This window comes from Lampris incognitus, unplaced genomic scaffold (assembly GCF_029633865.1).
Source record: "Lampris incognitus isolate fLamInc1 unplaced genomic scaffold, fLamInc1.hap2 scaffold_264, whole genome shotgun sequence".
NCBI classification, from domain to species: Eukaryota; Metazoa; Chordata; class Actinopteri; order Lampriformes; family Lampridae; genus Lampris; species Lampris incognitus.
The window spans coordinates 21,541-44,982 of NW_026611222.1; the positions used below are offsets into that span (position 1 = coordinate 21,541).

The 23,442-nt window shown below is 47.7% G+C and overlaps 1 protein-coding gene across 1 annotated transcript; it reads left to right on the forward strand.

The window, feature by feature from the left end:
* The first annotated feature begins 2,150 nt into the window (after positions 1 to 2,150).
* LOC130133301 (H-2 class I histocompatibility antigen, Q9 alpha chain-like) lies at positions 2,151 to 18,162 on the forward strand. Its single transcript, XM_056301970.1, has 8 exons — positions 2,151 to 2,286; positions 3,799 to 4,065; positions 7,301 to 7,579; positions 13,308 to 13,628; positions 14,601 to 14,693; positions 15,720 to 15,737; positions 15,971 to 16,040; positions 17,038 to 18,162. The coding sequence occupies exons 1-7, from the start codon at positions 2,238 to 2,240 to the stop codon at positions 16,033 to 16,035; spliced, it is 1,092 nt and encodes a 363-aa protein (XP_056157945.1). The 5' UTR covers positions 2,151 to 2,237; the 3' UTR covers positions 16,036 to 16,040; positions 17,038 to 18,162.
* The last annotated feature ends 5,280 nt before the right edge of the window (positions 18,163 to 23,442 follow it).

A 23,442-nucleotide genomic window follows, 5' to 3' on the forward strand; every position in this document is an offset into this window, starting at 1 on the left:
GGTTGGGCTAGGCCCCTTAGTTCCAGTGAAGGGAACTCTTAATGCTTCAGCATATGAAGACATTTTGGACAATTCTATGTTTCCAACTTTGTGGAAACAGTTTGGGGAGGGCCCTTTTCTGTTCCAGCATGACTGTGCCCCAGTGCACAAAGCAAGGCCCATTAAGACATGGTTGGGTGTGTTTGGTGTGGAAGATCTTGACTGGCCCACACAGAGCCCTGACCTCAACCCCATCAAACACCTTTGGGATGAATTAGAATGGAGACTGAGAGCCAGGTCTTCTCGTCCAACATCAGTGCCTGACCTCACAAATGCTCTTCTGGATGAATGGGCAGAAATTCCCACAGACACACTCCAAAGTCTTGTGGGAAGCCTTCCCAGAAGAGTGGAAGCTGTTATAGCTGCAAAGGGGGCACCATCTCCATATTAATGCCTATGGATTTAGAGTGGGATGTCATAAAAGCTCCTGTAGGTGTAATGGTCAAGTGTCCCAATACTTTGTACATATAGTGTATGTGAGCAGCATTGCAGATTTGAAGCTCGCAGGTCATGTAGCTTAGCCTGAGCAGCAAAGAGGGTAGGTATGAGTTCACCATAGTAGCATGAGGTCTGACTTGTTATGTTCTACCACCTAACATTGTACTGTGCATTTCCGCTCTGAGCTCATGTTGGAATGAATAACCATCGCCTGTCATTTGAACCACTGTACGACTCATCAATATGACCGCTGACCTCTCTGGCTGTCTCCCAGCTGCTCTTCTTCCACACTGAAACCCACCACGCCTCCTCCACTCAGTAATCCACCATCACACCGCTTGTTTGGACTTGCTGTGCCACTTTGTCTCGGACCCTGGAGGTCCACCTGACAAGTGACCCACACTGCCGTCTACCATGTGTTCTGGATCTGACCCGGCCTCCAGGTTTACTGAGTCATCATCCAACAGCTACACTTCTGTTGTAGAGGACAAAAATACAACAACACATTTCAACCACACACACACACACACACACACACACACACACACACACTCACACACACACACACACACACACACACACACACTCACACACACACACACACACACACACACACACACACACACACACACACACACACACACACACACCAGACACACCACACACACACACACACACACACACACCAGACACACCACATACACACGCACACACTCACACACACACACACACACACACACACACACACACTCACACACACACACACACACACACACACACACACACCAGACACACCACACACACACACACACACACACACTCACACACACACGCACACACTCACACACACACACACACACACACACACACACACACTCACACACACACACACACACACACACACACACACACCAGACACACCACACACACACACACACACACACACACCAGACACACCACATACACACGCACACACTCACACACACACACACACACACACACACACACACACTCACACACACACACACACACACACACACACACACACCAGACACACCACACACACACACACACACACACACACACCAGACACACCACACACACACACACACACACACACACACACACGCACACACACATACACACAGCACACACCCACACACACACACACACACACACACAGGGCTGAAAACTGGTGGAGTTGTGGACGGTTTTGTGTTACACACCTTTTGTGTTCTTGTTCATTACTGAATGATGTTTGAATTTGGAGAAAAGGTCGGTGGAGCTTGTTTAGTCAAACATAACCCAGAGACTCCCCTCCCCCCTCTCCCCCCTCTCCCCCTCTCTCTCTCCCCCTCCCCCCTCTCTCCTTCTCTCTCTCTCCCTCTCTCTCTCCCTCTCTCTCTTCCCCCTCCCCCCCCTCTGGCTCTCTCTCTCCCCCTCTCTCCCTCTGTCTCTCTCTCTCCCTCGCTCCCCCCCCCCTCTCTGCCTCTCTCCCCCCTCTCTTTCTCTCTGTGTTCAGCGTTGCGAGTAAGTTTCACTTTCGATTCATAACCTGTTGAACTCAACTCTGCCTAGAAACCGAGTCTCTCGGCTTTTCCTGAATTTCTATTGGCTGAAAGGAGGTTTTGGCGCCCTCCCACTGAAAAGCTTTGTAGTGTCGTTGAGCCGCTCGGAGGATCAACAGTCGGAAGAGAAGCGTCCGTCGTCGTCGCTTGTTCTGTGTAGTTTCATCAGATCCAGTTGGTCCAAGAGAGAAGATGGGAGTGTTTATTTTGCTGCTCCTCTTGTGTCCTCTTGCGTCTGCAGGTAAGTGTGTGTTGAAATTCTGAGCTTTAAACGTGTTTTCTTGAGTAAAGTTAATTAGTCACTGCGCGTGCTGGGCTGACGTCACAGACTCCCTGTGAGAAGATGGACGCTGCTTCGTCCTTTACTTTATTAAGGTTTATGGCCCGTTCCTTAATGTCCAGTATTAACACGTGTCCTCCGTGGAGCCTTTTGAACCGATGCTGGTTTAATGGGAGGTGGTGTGTGAAGATGGTGTAGTAAGTGTGTCTTTCTGTCTTTCTTTCTGTCGTTCTGACTTTCTTTCTTTCTTTCCTTCTGTCTTTCTGTCTGTCTGTCTGTCTGTCTGTCTGTCTGTCTTTCTTTCTGACTTTCTTTCTTTCTTTCTGTCTGTCTGTCTGTCTGTCTGTCTGTCTGTCTGTCTGTCTGTCTGTCTGTCTTTCTTTCTGTCTTTCTGTCTGTCTGTCTGTCTGTCTGTCTGTCTGTCTGTCTGTCTTTCTTTCTGACTTTCTTTCTTTCTTTCTGTCTGTCTGTCTGTCTGTCTGTCTGTCTGTCTGTCTGTCTGTCTGTCTGTCTGTCTGTCTTTCGTTCTTTCTTTCTTTCTGTGCCTCTAGTTAAATATTTAGGGACAGGGACGCACTGACAACACTTCTTTTCAGACCAAGTACAAGTACTTCCATGTGGGTACCGAGTACGGGTAAGAGTACTTGATAGTAGCGTTACAGGTCTAACATGTTGTGTGTCCATCACATGTTCGTCCCTTTCTGATGGTACCAACCTGAATACACAACACGATGCTGCTGCTGCTGCTGCTGACATTGTCACCTCCAACCTTGTGTTTCCCTGAACCAACTGACTGCGTCTGTGTCGCGTGCCGGCCGTCTGTTCTGGCGTGTTGTGTGCGTGCATGTTGAGTTCTACCAGGAGATGGCGCTGTTGGCTATGCAGGGTGTGGGAGCGTAGGCTTTATTAACTGCTGCTGAATTCATTAACTAGATCGTTTGAACTGCAGCATCATGGATACATGTTGACTTGAGGGATTTATTTTGAACTGCAGTGAAAAACCCACAAGGTGGCGCTGTTGCCTCTGGTACAATGAGGTATTTCTTGTCATCCTTTTTAAACGGCGTGTACTCGTCTTTTAACACAGTTCTGTGTAGCTTGTGGCTGCTGAAGCAGAAGTGAAGCAGAAAACACGGCTGGCACGCAGGACTTGTGTAGTGGTCTGTCGGTGGTCTGGTATCAGAGCAGGTTCACATGTACCATTATGAGCACATGAGGACGGTACCGCTCCCTATTTACACCTGTTTGTTCTCTACATATAAGCTATAAGAAGAAGACAAGCAGGGCAAAGTCCTCAGTAAAACACAATAACGGTGATGACATGAGTCACACTGATAAATACTTCCTCCTGACTTTCACCCTAAAGTACAGACACACACAAACAACTACAATCCATCACAAAAATCACTGACGATGAAACAAAAGATGTGATTCCCAAAGCTGAAACCCTCACATGATGTGTTTTCCTGACAGTGCCCCACTCCCTGAAGTACTTCTACACTGCCTCCTCCCACGTGCCCAACTTCCCAGAGTTTGTGGGTGTTGGGATGGTTGATGGTCTTCAGATGGTTCATTATGACAGCAACACTCAGAGAGCAGTACCCAAACAAGACTGGATGGAGCAGGTCACAGCAGGTGACCCACAGTACTGGGAGAGGCAGACTGAAGGTTTGATGAATACCCAGCAGCTCTTCAAAACCAACATTGAGACTGCGAAGCAGCGCTTCAACCAAACTGGAGGTATGTTTATGTTTCACTTCTCACCAATAACATGTTTTTTATTCAGAGAGACAAAACTTCCATCTTACTCCCCAACACACACACACACACACACGCACGCACGCACGCACGCACACACACATACGCACACATACACACACGCACAGACACACATACACACATACACAGGCACACACAAACACACACACACACACACTCTCTCTCGCACATACACATACACACACGCACAGGCACACACACGCACATACACACGCACACACACATACACACACACACACGCACACTCTCACACACACACACACACACGCACGGGCACACACATACACACGCACACACATACACACACACAGACACACACACACATGCACACACACGCGCACGCACACACAGGCACACACACACACACACACACAGGCACACACACACACGCGCACACACAGACACACGCGCACACACACACGCTCGCACACACACATATACACATACACACGCACACACACACGCGCACACACACACACATACACACACACGCGTGCACACAGACACACACATACACACACACACACAGGCACACATACACGCACGCACAGACACGCACGCACACACACGCACGCACGCACGCACACACACATATACACACACACAGGCACACACACACACACACACACACACACACAGGTGTGTGTAGATTGCATGGATTGTATAGGTTATATAGATTGTGTAGGTTGTATATGGGACGGTGGGAAGTATGGCCGCCGCCTTGTAGGGGTAACCCAGAGCTTAATGTGGGGAGGACTGAGTGGGACAGGGTGTAGGTCCTCCACACCCAATGCTTATGGCTTCAGTATTCAGGTGAGTGAACAAGTGGTGCGCTGTGTAGCAGCCTGGACCAACGGTAGCTTCTTAGACTGTGTAAAGTAGGCTGCAGGGTACTTGGAGGGTCCTAAGGGGCCGACTGAAGTGTGTGCAGTGTGTGCAAGGTAAGTAGCGAACTGACCTGATACCACCCCCCTACTTTACAAAGACCTAGCTAGACAGGTGAAGCGCCCTACCCCCAGGTAAGTATCCCAATACACTGGTACATTACATAGAAAGATGGCAGCCTTTTCTCTCTGATGTTTACTTTATAATAAACACAGGGCGTTCAGGAGCATTATTAAAATAAAACTTGGTCACAGTAGGAGTTCATTTAAACACTTGGCCTCTAACACGAAGCCCCATGAATGAAATCCCTACAGTACCCTCACCACCGGCCATTAATGAGCCATACCCTTTCCCTTTACCATCACATTTAAACGTGAGAGACAAACATCCCATAATGTGGCCCTGTCATGACCACTGAACTGGCTCCTGTTAAACAGGCCAGAGGACACCTCCTTTAGAATACAGAGGACCTCTAGACAGGCATTTAACATTCACATGACACGTCACTCAAACCCCCACGGTGTCCATGAAGGATGACGTCACGCTAAAAGCATTGGGCTTCAGCAGTAACAGGTAAGGAGAACATTAAACCATCATTCAGCAATGGCTGAACACGTCTGCTGCACCAGTCTGGATGACCGCGTTGCTCCCTTAATAGTGTCTGGGTGTGTGTGCGTGTGTGTGTGTTTGGCGTGTGTGTGTACCAGCGCCGTTGCTGTACAGTCCCGTTCAGTTCAGTTCACTGGGCGCTGATGTGTGCTGGTGTATGCACGGGATGCACAGCGGTGCAATGTCCCTTCCAATGTGTGTGTGCGTGTGTGTGTGTGTGGGTGTGTGTGTGGAGGTGTGTGTGTGTGTGTGTGTGTGTGTGTGTGTGTGTGTGTGTGTGTGTGTGTGTGTGTGTGTGTGTGTGTGAGTGTGTGTGTGTGTGTGAGTGTGTGTGTGTGTGTGAGTGTGTGTGTGAGTGTGTGTGTGTGTGTGTGTGTGTGTGTGTGTGTGTGTGGAGGTTTGTGTGTGTGTGTGTGTGGATATCAGTGGTAACGTGTGGTACAGAGGTTACCCAGACAACAGCAGAGATGTGTGATGGCTGGCAGGACAAACTCCTCACCAACCTTCTTGTACAGCGCAGAGAACACGCAGGCTTGTCTTCTGCTTTCTGGCCTCCTACCGTAGCAAGGCGGGACAGCGTCCTCCCTCACGAGTCACACCCGGAGTGGGGGGAGGGGTGGGGGGAGTGGGGGGAGGGGTGTCCGTCACGTGTTTAACCACCAGCCCCTTACACCCTCCGATATTGACGACGTGCAGGCTTGCTCTTCCAAAACACACCTCCCAGAAAGTGAACGCATCACTTGTAGCGACCTAGACCACATGTGTGCACTGGACCAAGACTTGGATGCTCATCCAGCGTCTTCCTCCGGGTCCAGCCTCTCCGTGCGTCGCCACGCAGCTCCAGCTAATAGCACAAGTTAACAGTATTTCAATGCAATACCCGCACTCGCGCTCGCACTAGCATAGAAAACAGAACCACCTACGTCATCACGTTACTGGTGTGTGTGTGTGTGTTTGTGTGTGTGTTTATGTTTGTGTGAGTGTGTGTGTGTATGTGTGTGTGTGTGCGTGTGTGTGTGTGTGTGTGTGTGTGTGTGTGTGTGTGTGTGTGTGAGTGTGTGTGTGAAAACCTTTCCTTCCTCTTTGCTGAGATGAGAGTGTACCAGGTGGTGTAGGGAGGACAGGTGTAGAGACTGTGTTGTGGTCCCTCTGGGTCTCTGAGTCTGTGTGGTGAACAGGGTCTGGACTCTTAAAGGTTGACTGTGTCAGGACGTGTCTCTGCTTTAACACTCTCTCTGTCTCTCTGTCTCTCTTCTCTCTGTCTCTCTTCTCTCTGTCTCTCTTCTCTCTGTCTCTCTTCTCTCTGTCTCCCTTCTCTCTGTCTCTCTTCTCTCTGTCTCTCTTCTCTCTGTCTCTCTCTCTCTGTCTCTCTGTCTCTCTTCTCTCTGTCTCTCTGTCTCTCTGTCTCTGTCTCTCTTCTCTCTGTCTCTCTGTCTCTCTTCTCTCTGTCTCTCTTCTCTCTGTCTCTCTGTCTCTCTGTCTCTGTCTCTCTTCTCTCTGTCTCTCTTCTCTCTGTCTCTCTTCTCTCTGTCTCTCTTCTCTCTGTCTCTCTCTCTCTGTCTCTCTTCTCTCTGTCTCTCTGTCTCTCTTCTCTCTGTCTCTCTGTCTCTCTGTCTCTGTCTCTCTTCTCTCTGTCTCTCTGTCTCTCTTCTCTCTGTCTCTCTTCTCTCTGTCTCTTTTCTCTCTGTCTCTCTTCTCTCAGGCGTCCACATCTTTCAGGTCATGTATGGCTGTGAGTGGGACGATAAGACTGGAGAAGTTAATGGAGATGCTCAGTATGGTTATGATGGAGAAGACTTCATCGCTCTGGACCTGAAGACAAAGACATGGATCGCTCCGAGACCACAGGCTGTCATCACCAAGCTGAGATGGGATCGAGACGGAGCTCTGATAGCTCAGAAGAAGAACTACTTCACCCATGTGTGTGTTGACTGGCTGAAGAAGTATCTGCAGTATGGGAGCAACCGTCTACTGAGGACAGGTAGAGTCACATGACCTGATGTGTGTCATGGACACAGCAGTGTTCATATGTCTCTACTGTTTCTAATGTACAGTAACATTACAGGGGTCTTGGACTCGTGTGTACACACACACGGTACACACAACAGCATCGTGGTTTGACTTTGTTTACACTGACCAGGTTTTATTTTTACTTCATTCCATCTTTCTTTTTACCTGCCTCTGTTTTTTATTCTTTATCTCTCTCTGGCTCTCTGCACCTCCCTACCCCCCTTTCTTTTTCTCCCCCTATTCCTGGATCTCTCTCTCTCTCTCTCTCTCTCTCTCTCTCTCTCTCTCTCTCTCTCTCTCTCTCTCTCTCTCTCTCTCTGTCTCTTTCTTTCTTTCACCGTCTTCACTTCAGTCTTTGTCATCATCCTCCTTTCTCTCTTTCTGCTGCTGTCTCACTTCTGTCTGTCTTACTCTTTTTTCTCTTCCAATGCCCACTCTCCTCTCTTTATCCCTTTCTCCTACTGTGTCTCCCTCTCTTGTCTCATTTTCTTCAACTCATCTGTCTCTCTCTCAATTCAATTCAATTCAATATGTGCTTTATTGGCATGACATACATTTGTGTACATATTGCCAAAGCATGTAAAACAACAACAACACAATACAACAATGATTATAATAATAACAGCAACAACAACAATGATTATGATATTAAATAACAACAGTAGCAATAGGTGCCATCCCCCACTATCTCTCAGGTTGTGGCAAGATAATATAAATCTTGCTGCAATGCTCGCCGCTGGCCCCCCTCCCAGGACCACCCGCAGCTTACCTGCGTCGTCCATTTCCTGGTACTCTGGAATCACGTGTTCCAGCTCCTTGACAAAAGCCCAGCGCTGTTTTTCAAATCTGTCACATTTAAGGAGGAAGTGCACCTCTGTCTCCACCTCATCTGTCACGCACTGACCACATGATCGTTGCTCTTTTGGCAACCACGTCTTTTTCTGTCTCCCCTTTTCAATGGCGAGACTGTGGTCACTGAGCCTGTATTTGGTGAGGATCTGTCGCTGCTTCCTGTCTCTGACAGTTAAGAGGTGTTCTTCCAAATCATAGTTTGTTTTTAGGGCCCGATAGACTTCTAGTTTGTTTTGAGTTTTGATTTCAGCGTTCCAATGTTTCAGATAATTGTTCTTGCTTTGTTTTATAGCCTGATTTATTGTAAACTTTGTTTGGGATGCATTGCTGGCCTGAGGTTGGTTGGTCTTAGTATTTGTTACAGGGTTAGTGAGTCTCAGAGCCAGCTGCTTCAGGGGACTCTTTTCGGGGTTCAGTTCTTGGGTTTTCAGAGCTTTAAAGTGCAGTGTATTTGTTGGGCTTGTATTTAAGTGCATCCAGAAATTTAGAGATCTTTTTTGTACATTTATTAATAATGGAAACCGGCCTAATTCTGCCCTACATGCGTTGTTTGGTGTTTTCCTTTGTATTTTCAGAATCATTCTACAGAATTCAGCATGTAGGGTTTCTGCTGGATGCTTGTCCCATCTAGTGTAGCTGGAAAGACTGAGTGGACCCCATACCTCACTTCCATATAGTGCAATGGGCAGAATTACACTATCAAACAGTTTGCACCAGATGGAGATTGGTATATCAATGTTAAAGAATTTATTTTTAATTGCATATAGAGCTCTGCCAGCTTTTTGTTTTAGGTTATTCACTGCCCTACTGACACTCCCTGATGCTGTAATAATTAGACCCAGGTAAGTATACTGCATCGTATGCTCTAAGGTGATGCTACCTAGAGTCAACTGGTATCTATTTTCCTGACATCTGGGCTTCTTCTGGAAGATCATTACTTTTGTCTTTTTTGGATTTATTGCCAGGGCCCAGTGCTGGCAATAGTCCTCAAGCAGGTCTAGTAGTTGTTGCAGCCCATCTGCGGTTGGTGACAACAAAACTAGATCATCTGCATAAAGCAAAAATTTCACTTCCATGTCATACAGGGGGAGACCTGGGGCTGCAGACTGTTCCAGCTGCACCGCCAGTTCATTAATATATATATTAAACAGTGTCGGGCTAAGTCCACAGCCCTGTCTCACCCCTCTATTCTGAGTGAAGAACTCAGTGTGTTTGTCTCCAATCTTAACTGCACATTTGTTGTCCGAATACATTGACTTTATTATGTCATACACTTTACCTCCTACACCACTTTGTAAAAGTTTATAGTATAGTCCTTCATGCCAAATAGTCAAAAGCTTTTTTGAAGTCAATAAAACAAGCAAATATTTTTCCATTTTTGGTTTGATTCACATTTTCATTTAAGAGGGTGTGTAGGGTGTAAATATGGTCCGTAGTCCGGTGATTTGGGAGGAAGCCAATTTGACCTTTGCTCAGGACATTGTGTTCGTTAAGGAGGGTTAGAATTCGATTGTTCAAAATGCTATTAAACACCTTCCCCAGACTACTGCTCACACAAATGCCTCTGAAATTATTAGGATCCAATTTGTCTCCATTTTTATGAATAGGAGTTATAAGCCCTTTGCTCCAGATGTCAGGAAAAAATCCCGAACTTAGAACGATGTTGAACAATTTGAGTACTGCCCTTTGCAGCTCAGGTGTGCTGTTTTTAAGCATCTCGCTTCTGATGCTGTCAAGGCCACAAGCTTTATTGGGTTTTAAGGATTTGAGCTTCTGTGCTAATTCTTCTTGTGTTATTGGAAAATCCAGTGGGTTTTGGTTGTCTTTTATAGTGCATTCGAGCAACCGTAATTTTTGTTTGATCAGATTGTAATTGGAATTTGAGTGTTCTTGTTGGATTTCCGAATAGATATGTTCAAAATGACTTTTCCAAATTTCTCCATTTTGGATAGGCAGGTCTTGTGGTTTTGTAGAGCTCAAATTATTCCACATTTCCCAGAATTGGTTTTGATTCAGGGACTTTTCTATTTCCTGTAGGGTTCTATCTACATGGCTTTGTTTTTTCATTCTTAATGTGTGTTTATATCGTTTTAATGTTTCGCTATATTTCTTTCTTATATCCATATCTTGAGGTTGGTAGTGTTTCAGGTTTGACAATTTACGCAGTTCTTTTCTTATATTTTTACAATCGTTGTCAAACCATTTTTCATTTTCAGATTGTTTCTTTTTTCTGTTGTGGGTCCTTGGTAGGACCATGTTTGCTGCCGTCTGAAAGATACAATTGATTTCATTGACAACTTGGTTGGTATTGTCCTTATTAGTTTCAAACGGTTTGTTAATGAAGTTAGTAATCATATTAAGTAATTTGGATGAATTCAGGATATTGATAAATTTTTCTGCACTGTCTGGAGCCCATCTGTAGGTCTTATTAATTTTGAACAGCTTGCTGGGCTCCTCTATAGGCATTTGAGTCAGGTTAATAGTTTTGAAGAAAATCATAATTTGGTTATGGTCAGAAAGAGGAGTTTGTTGTCTGACAGTGAATGCGTTGAAGGAGGTGGGGTCCATGTCAGTTATTGCATAGTCAACTACACTAGCTCCAAGACCTGAACAACATGTGAACCTTCCCAAAGAGTCTCCTCTGATCCTACCATTAAGTGTGTACAGGCCAGAGGCGCGACAGAGGTGCACTAGCTCCTTACCAGCCTTGTTCACAGTACGGTCGAGGGAGCTCCTTTTAATGAGGCTTGGTGAGAGGTACAGGGAATGTTGACCAAACACATGTCTGTTACCCTGAGGGTCAATGGTATCACTCATTGAACCTGTTCTTGCCTTAAAATCTCCGCACAGCAGCACATTTCCCTGGGCCTGGAAAAGGCTTACCTCTTCATGGAGATTACTCAGGAAATCCTCATCATAATATGGGGATTCAATTGGGGGAGAATATAGAGCACAGAGATAGATATCTTTGTTTGATATGCCAATTTTATTGCTGAGTTTTAGCCAGCAGTGGGATGTTCCAATTTTAATTTTTGAAATGTGGTTGGTTAAACATCCCCTGTACCAAATCAAAATACCTCCAGAGTCTCGTCCACGATGTACTGAGTTAAGTTTATTTGATGGAATAATTATTTCTTTGTAACCTGAGGGACAGTGGGTGGTTATGTCTTCACGACACCAGGTTTCAGTTAATATGACTATGTCGACATTTTCGATGTTTTTTAAGAAGTCAGGGTCTCTACTCTTCATCCCAAAGGAAGATGAGAAGAGACCCTGGATGTTCCAACAAGAGACAGAAAAAGAATGCATGAAAAGAAAATATACAATGAGTCTCTTTTGTGAGACAGAGAATTATTAAGTTACAGTGGAAGAAGATAAATATGAAATATCATGATAACACTTACCAAATACCTCACTATCGATATTGTGGGCATTATTATACACAACCAGAGCCAAATCAACACTCAGGATTTCCCCGTGTAAGTGGTTACCCCATTAAGATCTGATGGCACGTAGAGGTTGTCTTAGATGCTGCCATGCAGGAGTCTGGAGCACAAGGTGTGGAGCATCTCCTTTATCTCTCCAATCTCAGTCTTGGCTGGGGCGGTGGGTGTGGGAGGGGGCTGGGCTACTGCAGCAGCATAGCTTTGTGGCCTGTGCTGTGGGGGACAGGCTCTGTCAAGTGTTGTTGCCTTTTTGTTTTTTGGAGGGGTTGGGTGCACAGGTTTCTTGGACCTGGGGGAAGCAGCACGTAGGTGTGGGTGTGTGTAGGGCTTTCGGCCCAAAGGTGAGTATGGAGTATGGGGCTGGGGGGGGGGGGGTCCAGGTATTGTGTGCTCTGGGGGGGGGGAAGGGGGGTATCTGGGGATGTGGGAGGGTTCTGGTCTGTAGTCTCCTACTGGTGGAGGATAAGTGGGTGTGGTTGGGTTGCGGCCCAAAGCAACATCTTTTAGGGTCCTCGCAAAAATCCGCACCCTCTCCTTGTGAAGGTGCAGTCCGTCGTAGAAGTGGTGGAGGCTGATGGCTGGATGGTGAGCCAGGTGGACATTGGGAAGAGCAGCGCAGCCTCTGCTGATGTCTGTGTTGATTCCATGGATTATATGGGGTGGGGTGTCACGCCGTGGCAGGAGTGTTGACACCACAATCCGAGCCTCTGGGAATTCTCCACTTGCTCTCTCTGCCACTCTACGCACCGCCACAGCCGTGTCACTGCGCAGATAGTGCAGGTCATTGGTCCCGGTGTGGATGATGATGCATTGCGGGCTCCCAAGAGATTCCTTGTTCAGGAGCTGTAGTGCATGGCCAGTAGTGCTGCATCGTTTTGCTGTCACGTGATATCCGGGGAATAGTTTCTGAGGGTCCATGAACTTCTGGTTTGAGTCCATAAGGAGGGCTATGTGTGGGCGCTGTTTGTTTGTCTTGGTGGGAGGAGATTGGTTGGGTGGCGGGGGTTGTGTGTTTTGTGTGAGGGGTGTCTGTGTGTCTGTGTGAGTGGTCTCTGTATCATGTTTGTTGGGTTTTTTGTTGTTGTTGGTGGACTGTATGGACCCTCTGCAGGTTCTTACAGGACTGCTGAAGGCTCGGTGCAACATGCCTACTACAAAATGGTAGACAATCTGGTGGCTTTCAGCTTCAAACTGGCAGCCAGGGAGTATTGTGCTCAGTGGGAGATGAGGAAGACCTGGTCTTCTCTTTCTAATCGGTGTAAAATGGGGAAGTCATGGCTGTGTTGTTGACTTGTGTTTTCACTTTCACTTACGTAGCTGCTGTCCTTTTGTCTGTATACCTATTGTAGTGCTTAATAAAGGGCTTTGTCAACCTCTCTCTCTCTCTCTCTCTCCCCCCAGTCCCCCCCTCAGTGTCTCTGCTCCAGAGGTCTCCCTCCTCTCCAGTCACCTGCCATGCTACAGGTTTCTACCCTGACAGAATCGTGATGTTCTGGAAGAGAGAGGAGGAGGAGCTCCAGGAGGAGGAGGTGGACCATGGTGAGCTCCTCCCCAACCACGATGGAACCTTCCAGAGGAGCGTTCACCTTCTCGTTGACCTTTCATCAATGAAGGCTGAGGACTGGCAGAAGTACCACTGTGTGGTTCAGCTTTCTGGGATGAAGGATGACATCATCACCAAACTGCATCCATCAAAGATCAAGACCAACAGGAAAGATCCTGGTTAGTTCTGTTGTTTCTGTTGAAGCCTTGAACAGGGACACAATGGCCTAAGTAGGTACTAGCCAAAGACTGACTTCTGTGCCTGTCAGTCATCAGTCAGTTTGGACTTCTTGATGTTCTTGGTAAGGTTGGATGTTTTCGACAGGTGTGAACCCTCCATGTCGACTCTGGTTTGCACCAAATTAATAAAAAACAAGTTCACCAAAGTTCAGGCCTCCTGGTTCTCCTACAATCAAACTGTGGTGTGGACTATTTCTGGTGTAAGAGCAAATTCACCTTTGTCTTAATGAAGGAAATGATGAATTGATGCATTGCTCATAGGGGGGAAAAGCTGGAAGTTTTTTATTGCTTTAAGTGATTCAAAACCTTCATTAACAAAATGGTAAAGACAAATGGAGCATGACTAACAACTTAGAGCCACTTCATCCATTTGAGCCTCGGGCTGCGGTCACACCAGAAACTGGCACGGTGAAATTCCTCCATGTCCCTTGTGGAATAGTTACAAAAAACTCTCAACTCAAATAAATGAATGAAAGCTAGGATGCTGTCTACTCCTGCTCCATGACTGACTGGAAGCCATGAGGCCTATTTTCTCCTGGAGCAGTTTATTTTTTGGCAGAGCACGGTAGTATAAAATTAGATGGTTAACGAAACGACAGCTTCCTGTATTTACTGCCTCTAGTGGCTGCTCCGTCAGACGTCACAACAGTCAGAGCAGCTCTTTTATTGTCGACGGAGCAAATTCAGGTGTCACCGTTCACCAAGTTTGAACTCGACATGAAGTGATCGAGGCCGACTCACCTTGCACCCAGATCCAAGTTCACTTATTGTGACGAATTCATTGATATGAATCAAATTCACCACGAAATTTCACATTCAGCAGTGCTGGTGTGACCGCAGCCGAAGGCTCACAAGGATATATATTTATGTGTTTGTGTATACATACACACATATGTGTTTTTTAATCAACAGTCAATACCATCCCCATCATCATTGGAGTACTTGCTGCTGTCATCGTCATCATCATCGCAGTCATTGGTGCCATACTGTACCAGAAGAAGAAAGGTGAGGGAATCACATGAAATGGTTCAAATGTTTGATTTGTTGTTCATCAAGTTGATATTCTAGAAGTTTAGATGGCTGTCTTATCTAGCCTCTCACTGAGTCTTACATGTACAGTAATACTGGGACAGCTGGAGAGAGAGAGAGAGAGAGAGAGAGAGAGAGCTAGAGAGAGAGAGAGAGAGAGAGGGGGCTAGAGAGAGAGCTAGAGAGAGAGAGAGAGAGAGAGAGAGAGAGCTAGAGAGAGAGCTAGAGAGAGAGAGAGAGCTAGAGAGAGAGCTAGAGAGAGAGAGAGAGCTAGAGAGAGAGAGAGAGTGCTAGAGTGAGAGAGCTAGAGAGAGAGCTAGAGAGAGAGAGAGAGCTAGAGAGAGAGAGAGCTAGAGAGAGAGAGAGAGCTAGAGAGAGAGAGAGAGTGCTAGAGTGAGAGAGCTAGAGAGAGAGCTAGAGAGAGAGAGAGAGTTAGAGAGAGAGAGAGCTAGAGAGAGAGAGAGAGCTAGAGAGAGAGCTAGAGAGAGAGAGAGCTAGAGAGAGAGCTAGAGAGAGAGAGAGAGCTAGAGAGAGAGAGAGCTAGAGAGAGAGAGAGAGCTAGAGAGAGAGCTAGAGAGAGAGAGAGCTAGAGAGAGAGAGAGAGAGCTAGAGAGAGAGAGAGCTAGAGAGAGAGAGAGAGAGCTAGAGAGAGAGAGAGAGCTAGAGAGAGAGAGAGAGCTAGAGAGAGAGCTAGAGAGAGAGAGAGCTAGAGAGAGAGAGAGAGAGAGAGAGAGAGAGAGAGAGAGAGGGGGCTAGAGAGAGAGAGAGCTAGAGAGGAGAGAGAGAGAGAGAGAGATTGTTCTGAAGGTATTGTCTGATCTACTCCAATCAGCGTCAGAGTAACTGAAAATACATCACCAACATCCTGACCAACCCGACACTTGGGTCAAGGGTCATGTGGAGATGTGGTTCAGTGGCGGGAGGGTGAACAGGGATCATATATCATATATGGTGTTTTCCTCTGTGACACCCTTAATCATTTGTTTTATGTCTTTATTTCAGCCAAGCGCCCTCCACCTTGTAAGTAGAGGTTTTTTACTTCATGATCAGGTGGTGAAACTTTCACACCACCTTACTGATGCAGAAGTGCCATTATTACTGTTCCACCATTTTACAGCTGAGGAGAAAATAGGCACTCCAAAAACTAGGGCCAGTTCTGGCCTTGTGGTCCAACCGTGGCTTTGCTTCACATGTTGTAGTCCAGCAGCTTGCTTCAGGAGAAGGTTGTTAACGGACTGTTTCTGACCCCACAGCTCCTGACAGCAGCTCTGAGCTGCTGAGCTCCTTTGAGAAATTGAACCCCGGTGCTTCACACTGAACTAAGTAAGTCTGGTGTCCATGGATCTACCACATGTTACCTGCTGTGCTGTGTTGTGTTATAGCGCCACCACATGGCGGTGTGTGAAATGGTTGGTTGGTAAGGGTGGTCCTCAAAGTTAACAGGTGTTTGACCACCACGTCCTCAAGGCACTTTGAATGTCCTGACTCTCTTTGGAGCTGCAGAGCCGACCTTTGACCCGAGCTGGTTTTCCCACAACATGGAAGGTTAAAGTGTCGCTACCCAGGAAATATGAACATGTGTATTATAAACTAACATCTGCCCTCATCAAATGAATGATGAGACAATTAAAACAGGTGATGGTATTTTATGAATAATTATGTCCTTGGTTGACAGAATTGTCCCGTGTTTACTGGAAAGGTCGTCGATATGTTTGAATGTTTAAATGATGAATTTATAATAATGATTTATACATTTTGTTTGCTGGTCTTCAAAGAATGAACATGTAGTGTGTTGGGACGGAGCCTCTTAACGTTTCAGTCCTGAAGCTTTAAATGCAAAAGCTCTTTTTTGACATGTGCTGTGGTGGTGTATTGAAGACAACAGCTAGTTCACAAACATCCAGACCATGAACCTGTTTGTGGTCGCTCACTTTAATGCTGCCCTTCACGTAGGAATGTCTTAGGGTGCATGGGGGTTTCCATCTTCATCACAGCAGCCAAGTGAGGAAGAAGAGGGCAGCTGGTGTTGGTGTGAGGAGGAGGGGAAGCGGTTGTGTGTCACCAGCAGCTGTGACAGGACAAGCTGGTAGAGGAGCTTTACCAGCAGACAGAACAACATGGATGAGGAGAACTCAGGCTCAGCAGCTGGTCTGCTTTGGTTCTGCTGACTCTCCTTCAGTGTGAATGGAGCTCTGACATTTGGTGTGGTCACTCACCACCACGCCTCTTCCTCACTTAGAGAAGACCAGCATCAGGACCGTAACGCAGACTGACACGTGCACATATTTCCTGTCTTAACTGTGGTTGTGTCTCTTTGTAGGTCTGAGGACATGTTGGGGAATCAAGCAGGAAGGAGCCCTCTCAAAATCAGCTTTTAGTTTATAATTTGGGAATGTGTCAGTTAAAAATCAGTCGTGAGTCATAATGAAGGTAACCGGTGTGGGCAGTTACACACGACATGCTAAAGGACAAAAGTCAACAATCCATCACAGCTGTAGAACAAACTAATAAGCTCACACACACATGAAGAACAGTGGTGACCCGTTGGATCAGACCTTCTCTGGTATGAAGAGAAAATCCCTCATAAAGCATTTATATGAATGTGGACTCATTAACATGGTGTTGGAGTGAAACTCCAGTGGTAGTTTAAACCAGTGAGCTGCAGTAAATTGTGTGTACAGATCCTTTTCCTAATCCCCCTCCCACACATCACATGACTCCCCTGCAGACGACAGGTTAGAACAGCAGCATGAAGAAAGAAGTGATGGAATATCAATACTCTCTACTTAGAGGAGGAGGGGCGCACTATTTGTCTCCAGATGAATTCATAAAAGCTTCCCCGTTTGTCAACACAATGAAACCCCTCCCAAAACACAACTAGCACACACACACACCTTTAGTCTCCCCCGTGACATCCTCCCCCTTCACTCCACCCTTCAGGGCACCACCTCTGTGATGGGTTGTTGTGCAGCATCATGACGTCCCGTCTTTTCCTCCACATGTTCTTCTCAAAGCTCTGCTTGCAGAATGGACACGTCCTCCTGATGCAGCATCCGTCTTTGGAGCATCAGCAGGTTGACCTGTTGTACGCGTGTTGTGTTTTCTCTCTGCAGCAGATTGTGTGGTTAAAAGTTGTAGGTTGTTGTTACCCTCGTACTGCTTCTGCTAAGTGACGGGTAGTGTGCAGGATGTGTGTTTCTGGGCTGTAGCTGAGCTGGTAGAGAATTAGGTTTGATTTGCTGGATATTTTCCATGTCCTGTAAGATGTTATCTTGATTTATCATAACTTGGTTGAAGGGGTTTGGTTCTTTGTTGCTATGTGTGACCATATTTACAGAATATATGCTACAGAAATGTTTGCTGTTTGCTTTGCTGAGAAATGCTTTTAATGGGGGGTAAACTGCCTTAAACTGCTGGTTTCTGTGAAATAAAGTCCTCAACATGTCAGAGTGTCTTTCTGTTCAGCAAGTCCACACACGTGTTCATCAGCGTGTCTGAGCTCACAGTTTAAAGTAACACCGCCTGACTTCCAACTGCTGACACACAGAACCGGTCTCTGGACCTGGACTGTAAGGCCCGTGAACCAGAATTCATATTCAATGTGGGCAAGTTTAATGATGACGCTTTACTTACACCCCCCTTTGAGCTGACAAACACCTGCACACATCAGGAATTTCCCCCCTTTTCCCCTTCAGTTGTTTCCAGCCAATTACCAAGTACAATTGGGGAGAATAATGGGGACCCCCCCCCCCCCCGTGACACAGCTTTGAGACTGCTGTCCAGATGAGCTTCCAGAGCAACGGGACGACATACTGAAATGAATCTGACAGGACAAATTAAATTTAAAAGGCAACTTGTCTGTTAGAAGTGGTTGCTCTGCCTTAATCCGTTAAACTCCAGGGGCTTAGTCATGTCTTTACTGAAAAGGTTAAACAACCTTCATAATGACGTCACGGCAGTGTTATAACCCACAGAGCGGTGTTGTGAGTCCAGAAGGAGGTTGTGTACACATGAAGTGCATGGCTGTTTGGTTACTCCAGCAGGCTGGCCGCTTGTACAGAGAGGGCTTGGGTTTGCTAATAACACGTCTCTCACCTGGCCACCACACAAGCGTCCAGTCTCTTTCCTCTTGTCGTCATTACTTTGCTGCCGTCAGTGTGGAGCAAGAGGTTTGCCGGGAGGGCAGGTGAAGCAGAGAGGTTGGGGGTGGAGGAGGGACGACTGGAAACCAATGCAGACGTCATTGTTTTACATGGGGGGAGCAGTGGTTAGCGCCTCACAGCAAGAAGGTCCTGGGTTCGAGCCCCGGGGTAGTCCAGCCTTGGGGGTGGTCCCGGATCGTCCTCTGTGTGGACTTTGCATGTTCTTCTCAACAAAATAACTAAGATTTAAACAACAACAACAACAGAATGTTGACCTAAAATGGCCACAACAGCTGAACCAGAACAGAAACAGCAAAAAAAAGAGCGCGCCCTCTGGTGGTCACTCCAATTAGTTCAACATATACCAACACACGTACACCCCAGTTGGACCTTTGTGAAAACTGCAACAGGTTCCAGAAAGACCAACCAGGTGAGCGACGAGGAGAAGAGGAACAGAAGGAAGAGCACAGTCATCCCGTATGTTTCTGGGGTCTCCGAGAAACTCAGGAGAATGTTCAACAAACACCGCATCCCGATATACTTCAAACCCAGCAACACACTCCCACAAAGACTGGTTCATCCCAAAGACCGGTACCACACACCCGGAACAGCAGTCTGGTGTATGCTGCACAATGCAATGAGGACTGTACTGACCTACACATAGGAGACACCAAACAACCACTACACAAACGGATGGTCCAACACAGAAGGACACACTCCTCAGGACAAGACTCAGCAGTCTGTCTCCACCTCAAGGAGGAGACACACTCCTTCCAGGACAGCAACCTACACGTTTTGGACAGGGAAGATAGATGGTTTGGAAGAGGGGTGAAGGAAGCCATCTATGTGAAACTGGAAAAACCATCCCTCAACAGAGGAGGAGGTCTGCTACACCACCTATCTCCCACTTACAATGCTGTCCTTCCATCTCCACCCAGGAGACTCAAGAAGCCTGGCCTCCAAGAACAACAGTCGCTCACTAACGGCTCCAACCACTCTCATCACCACTGAACAATGACGTCGAGACTAACACCCCCAACCACCGTCGCTGCTAAACAAATGCACATCTATAGCTCCGATGGCGACCCCTAGAGGACAAATGCTGAGTCTCATCAGCAGCCAGTCAGACTAGCTTGGTCTAGTCAGAAAGGCAGGAACTGAGGAAGCCTCTTGGATGAGAGGCGACACGTCTTCACGGATATATACCAAGTCCAGTTGCACCTGATGCACCTCCTTTGGATAACCATGACGACCTGGATGAAGGAGAACATCCACAGACAGCAAAAACAGCGAAACAATGTGAGAACGCCCCCTGGTGGCTACTCTCATTAGTTCACCTCACACCAGCAGATAAATCAGTAGAAGAAGAAGAAAGGACACGAGACACTCAGCTAAAGAGTAGAACACAGACACACAAGACAGAACATGGTGAGGGAACCTGTAGGCTCTGGCATGGCTTCCAGCCTGCACCTCCTCCCCCTCCTCCTCCATACCACAGACACCACATATCAAAAACACACACATCCCATCCCCAGTACCTCTCACCCCACACACTGCTCCATCTAACCACACTCCAGCACCACCCTCCCTTCTGCCCCATCACAACAACAGTGCTCCCCTCCACACCGCCCAGTAAACTCTTCCTCCCTGACACAAGTAGACAACACATTAACATCATCATCACACTCATTATTCTCACACTCCTTTATTAATGACTAATTATTACATTGCTGAACAGCTGTTGTGTCTTAATAACAAGTCTAAACTCTCACATTCAACACTGTTCCCCTTCACTGTCAGGCTCCTCCACATCCTCCTACACCCACCTCATCCATCACCCCCTCCCACACGTTCTCCACACCCACCCTCCTCTCTCCTCTCCCACATACATTTCTATCTCCCCTTCCTCACCCAGCACAGCCTCTCTCTCCATCACACTGACCCATTCTCTCAGCACCCCCCCCTTGATCTTTCCCATCATCCTCTCTGCTGTTCCCAGCCTCATTTCCTCACCCCTTCCCCTCACTTCTTCTACCACCACCTGTGCCCTCATAAACCCTGGTACACACTCACACACCACACCCCTTATCTTCCTACACCCGCTCCCCGCGTCCCCCTGTTGTAGCCCGTCTCCCCCCACACGTGATGTGTGGATTTAAAACACTGGTTGTTGCCACGCCTGCTTCACCTCCTCACATCCATGCTGCACACATCCCTCACACTCCCCCCACGCTCCCAGCACCTCCCTTGTACCACTCAGACCCTCCACTCAACATGCCTTTCTTCAGCTGCACACACACTCCACCCTCCCCACACCTCCACCTTTATAAATGGCCTCCCTTCCAAACACCCTCCATATGTGAGGCCTCTTGTTTCTTAGATATCTAACCATCGTTTTCAGCCCAGGTCTTTCTGTTTCACCCCGAAACTGATCAGCTTCAACCCACCACCTTCATACTGGTTTTCCATCACCCCCCTTGCTGTCCTGACTCCCTTCCCCTCCCACAGAAACTCCCTCACCATTCTTTCCACCTCCTTCGACGCTCTCTCAGCCACATCCAACACATTCATCACACACACAAGCGGACTCACAACCAATCCATTCACAACCACCACCTTCCCTTTCAGCTTCACCCCTCCACGTTCCCCAAACCCCGACGTCTTCCTCGTCTTATTCATTATCTCTTCATACTGTACGTCTCTCCCTTCCTCGTCCTCAGCCCCTAAACTCACACCCTGAAATCCTCCTTCTTCTCCTTTAATGCCGTCGTGCATCCTTCTGCTCCACCCTACCAGCCGATGCCCCGAACCAGCTCTCTCCACCCTGTATAACTACCATGACCTACCCTACCAGATGCCTTGTTCACTTCTAACTCCTGGCCAGCCCTCCTTTGTGTGCCTCCATAAGGTCAGTAGTGTCTGTGGTGCTGCTCCTCGTTGTGTCTGCCGTGGCCCCACCTGCGGTGCTGTAGGCCTGTGTGCTTCCCACCACCTCCTCTCACTCTTTACCCTGGCGGCTAACGCCCTCGCTAACTCTTTATAGCCACCGTCTAGCAGGCTAAGCGGCCTGTAGTCTTCTAGTCTCTGCTGCCCCCTTTCTCGTAAGCGATGCTGACCAACCCTGTTGACATGCTACCTGCTGCCACCCGCTCCTTTTCTTCTGCCCACCTACAGAATCTGTGTCCCGCCGGCACCGAGTCCTCCTCTGTCAACTCTGTAAAACCCTCCAGCTAAACATCCATCCCTGCCCTCTTGCTCCTGCCTCACCCTGCTATGGCTGCCTCTCTTCCTCCTGCCCCCACGTGCCCCCCACACATCTCTCCATCATCACCACCCTCACCCCGGCCTTCCCCTTATCCAGCACGTGTCCTGTGCTGTGCCTCCCTCAATAAATCCCTGTAAAGATCTTCTTCTCCTCCAGCTATCCCGACAAAGTCTGGAACCTCCCCACCAGCCTTTCCTTCCTCCTCTTCTAAATGACTCCTCTTCTGTTTCGTCTTTTCTGACCCTAAAAACCCCCCGTACATGTCTCGCCCTCAGCTCCATATCTACCCTGCTCCTAGCTATTGCCCCCATGCTCCTCTTTTGTTCTACCTCCTTCATCTCATGTTTTATTCTAATATGTCCCCTGAATCATAACCCGCCCCCCCTCCCCCTATCTGCCCTCTCTGCCTCTCTGGCCGACTCCCCCTTTACCCTCCTCTCTCGTTTCCTCTCCACCTTATTTCTGCCTCTGCTATAATCTGTACTCAGCATCTTTACCTGTTCTCTCACACTCCCCCACCACCTCCCAGGGTTCTCCTCACACACACTCTCATTCTGTCTTCTCATCATCCCCTCCCTCACCACCTCCTCATATTTCTCACCTCTCAGCACCTCCCCATCAGACCCCCCCCCCCCCCACTCCTCTCTACACTCTGGCCTCAGCTAACACCCAGCACCAAGGCGTCACTAAGTGTGGTGTCTTAGTTGTGTGTTTGCCCTGTCTTACCTGCTACGCCCTCCATGCTCAGCACTACATGTGTGTTGTGGTGTGTCAACACCCCTCACCACTGCGTTGTGTTGTGCTGCCGTAGTGCAGTGTGCACCGGCTGTTATGTGCCCCGTGCCTGTTGATGCAGTTGGTTCTGATTTCTCTTTCTTGTCGTGTCTTTCTTTTCTACTTGTTTCTGTTGTTCTTGTTTCTACTTGTTCCTGTGTTCTCGTTATCTTGCATCTTGTTACTCTTGACTTGTTTCTTACTGCAGCCTGAGTGTCTGTAGTAGAACCCAGTTTCCCCCCGGAGATGAATAAGGTGTTCTGATTCTGGTTCTGGGGGCCGTGTCCTGGAAAAAGCCCTCCCCTCTGGGTTCCTCTCTCTCCACACGTCTCTCGGCCCTTTTACTCTCCTCACTTCCTTCAACACGCCTCTCGGGGAACCGCTCTTAAATCTCACACCGGTAGTTCAATCTCACACACAGCGACAACGCAGGAAGGCTGGACTGGTCAACTCCTACAGAGGAGGACATCTTGGCCTCTCATGGCCGTACAGATGAAACCTTGGCTCATATACATCTGCTTCGAGATGCGGCTATGTCAGAGAC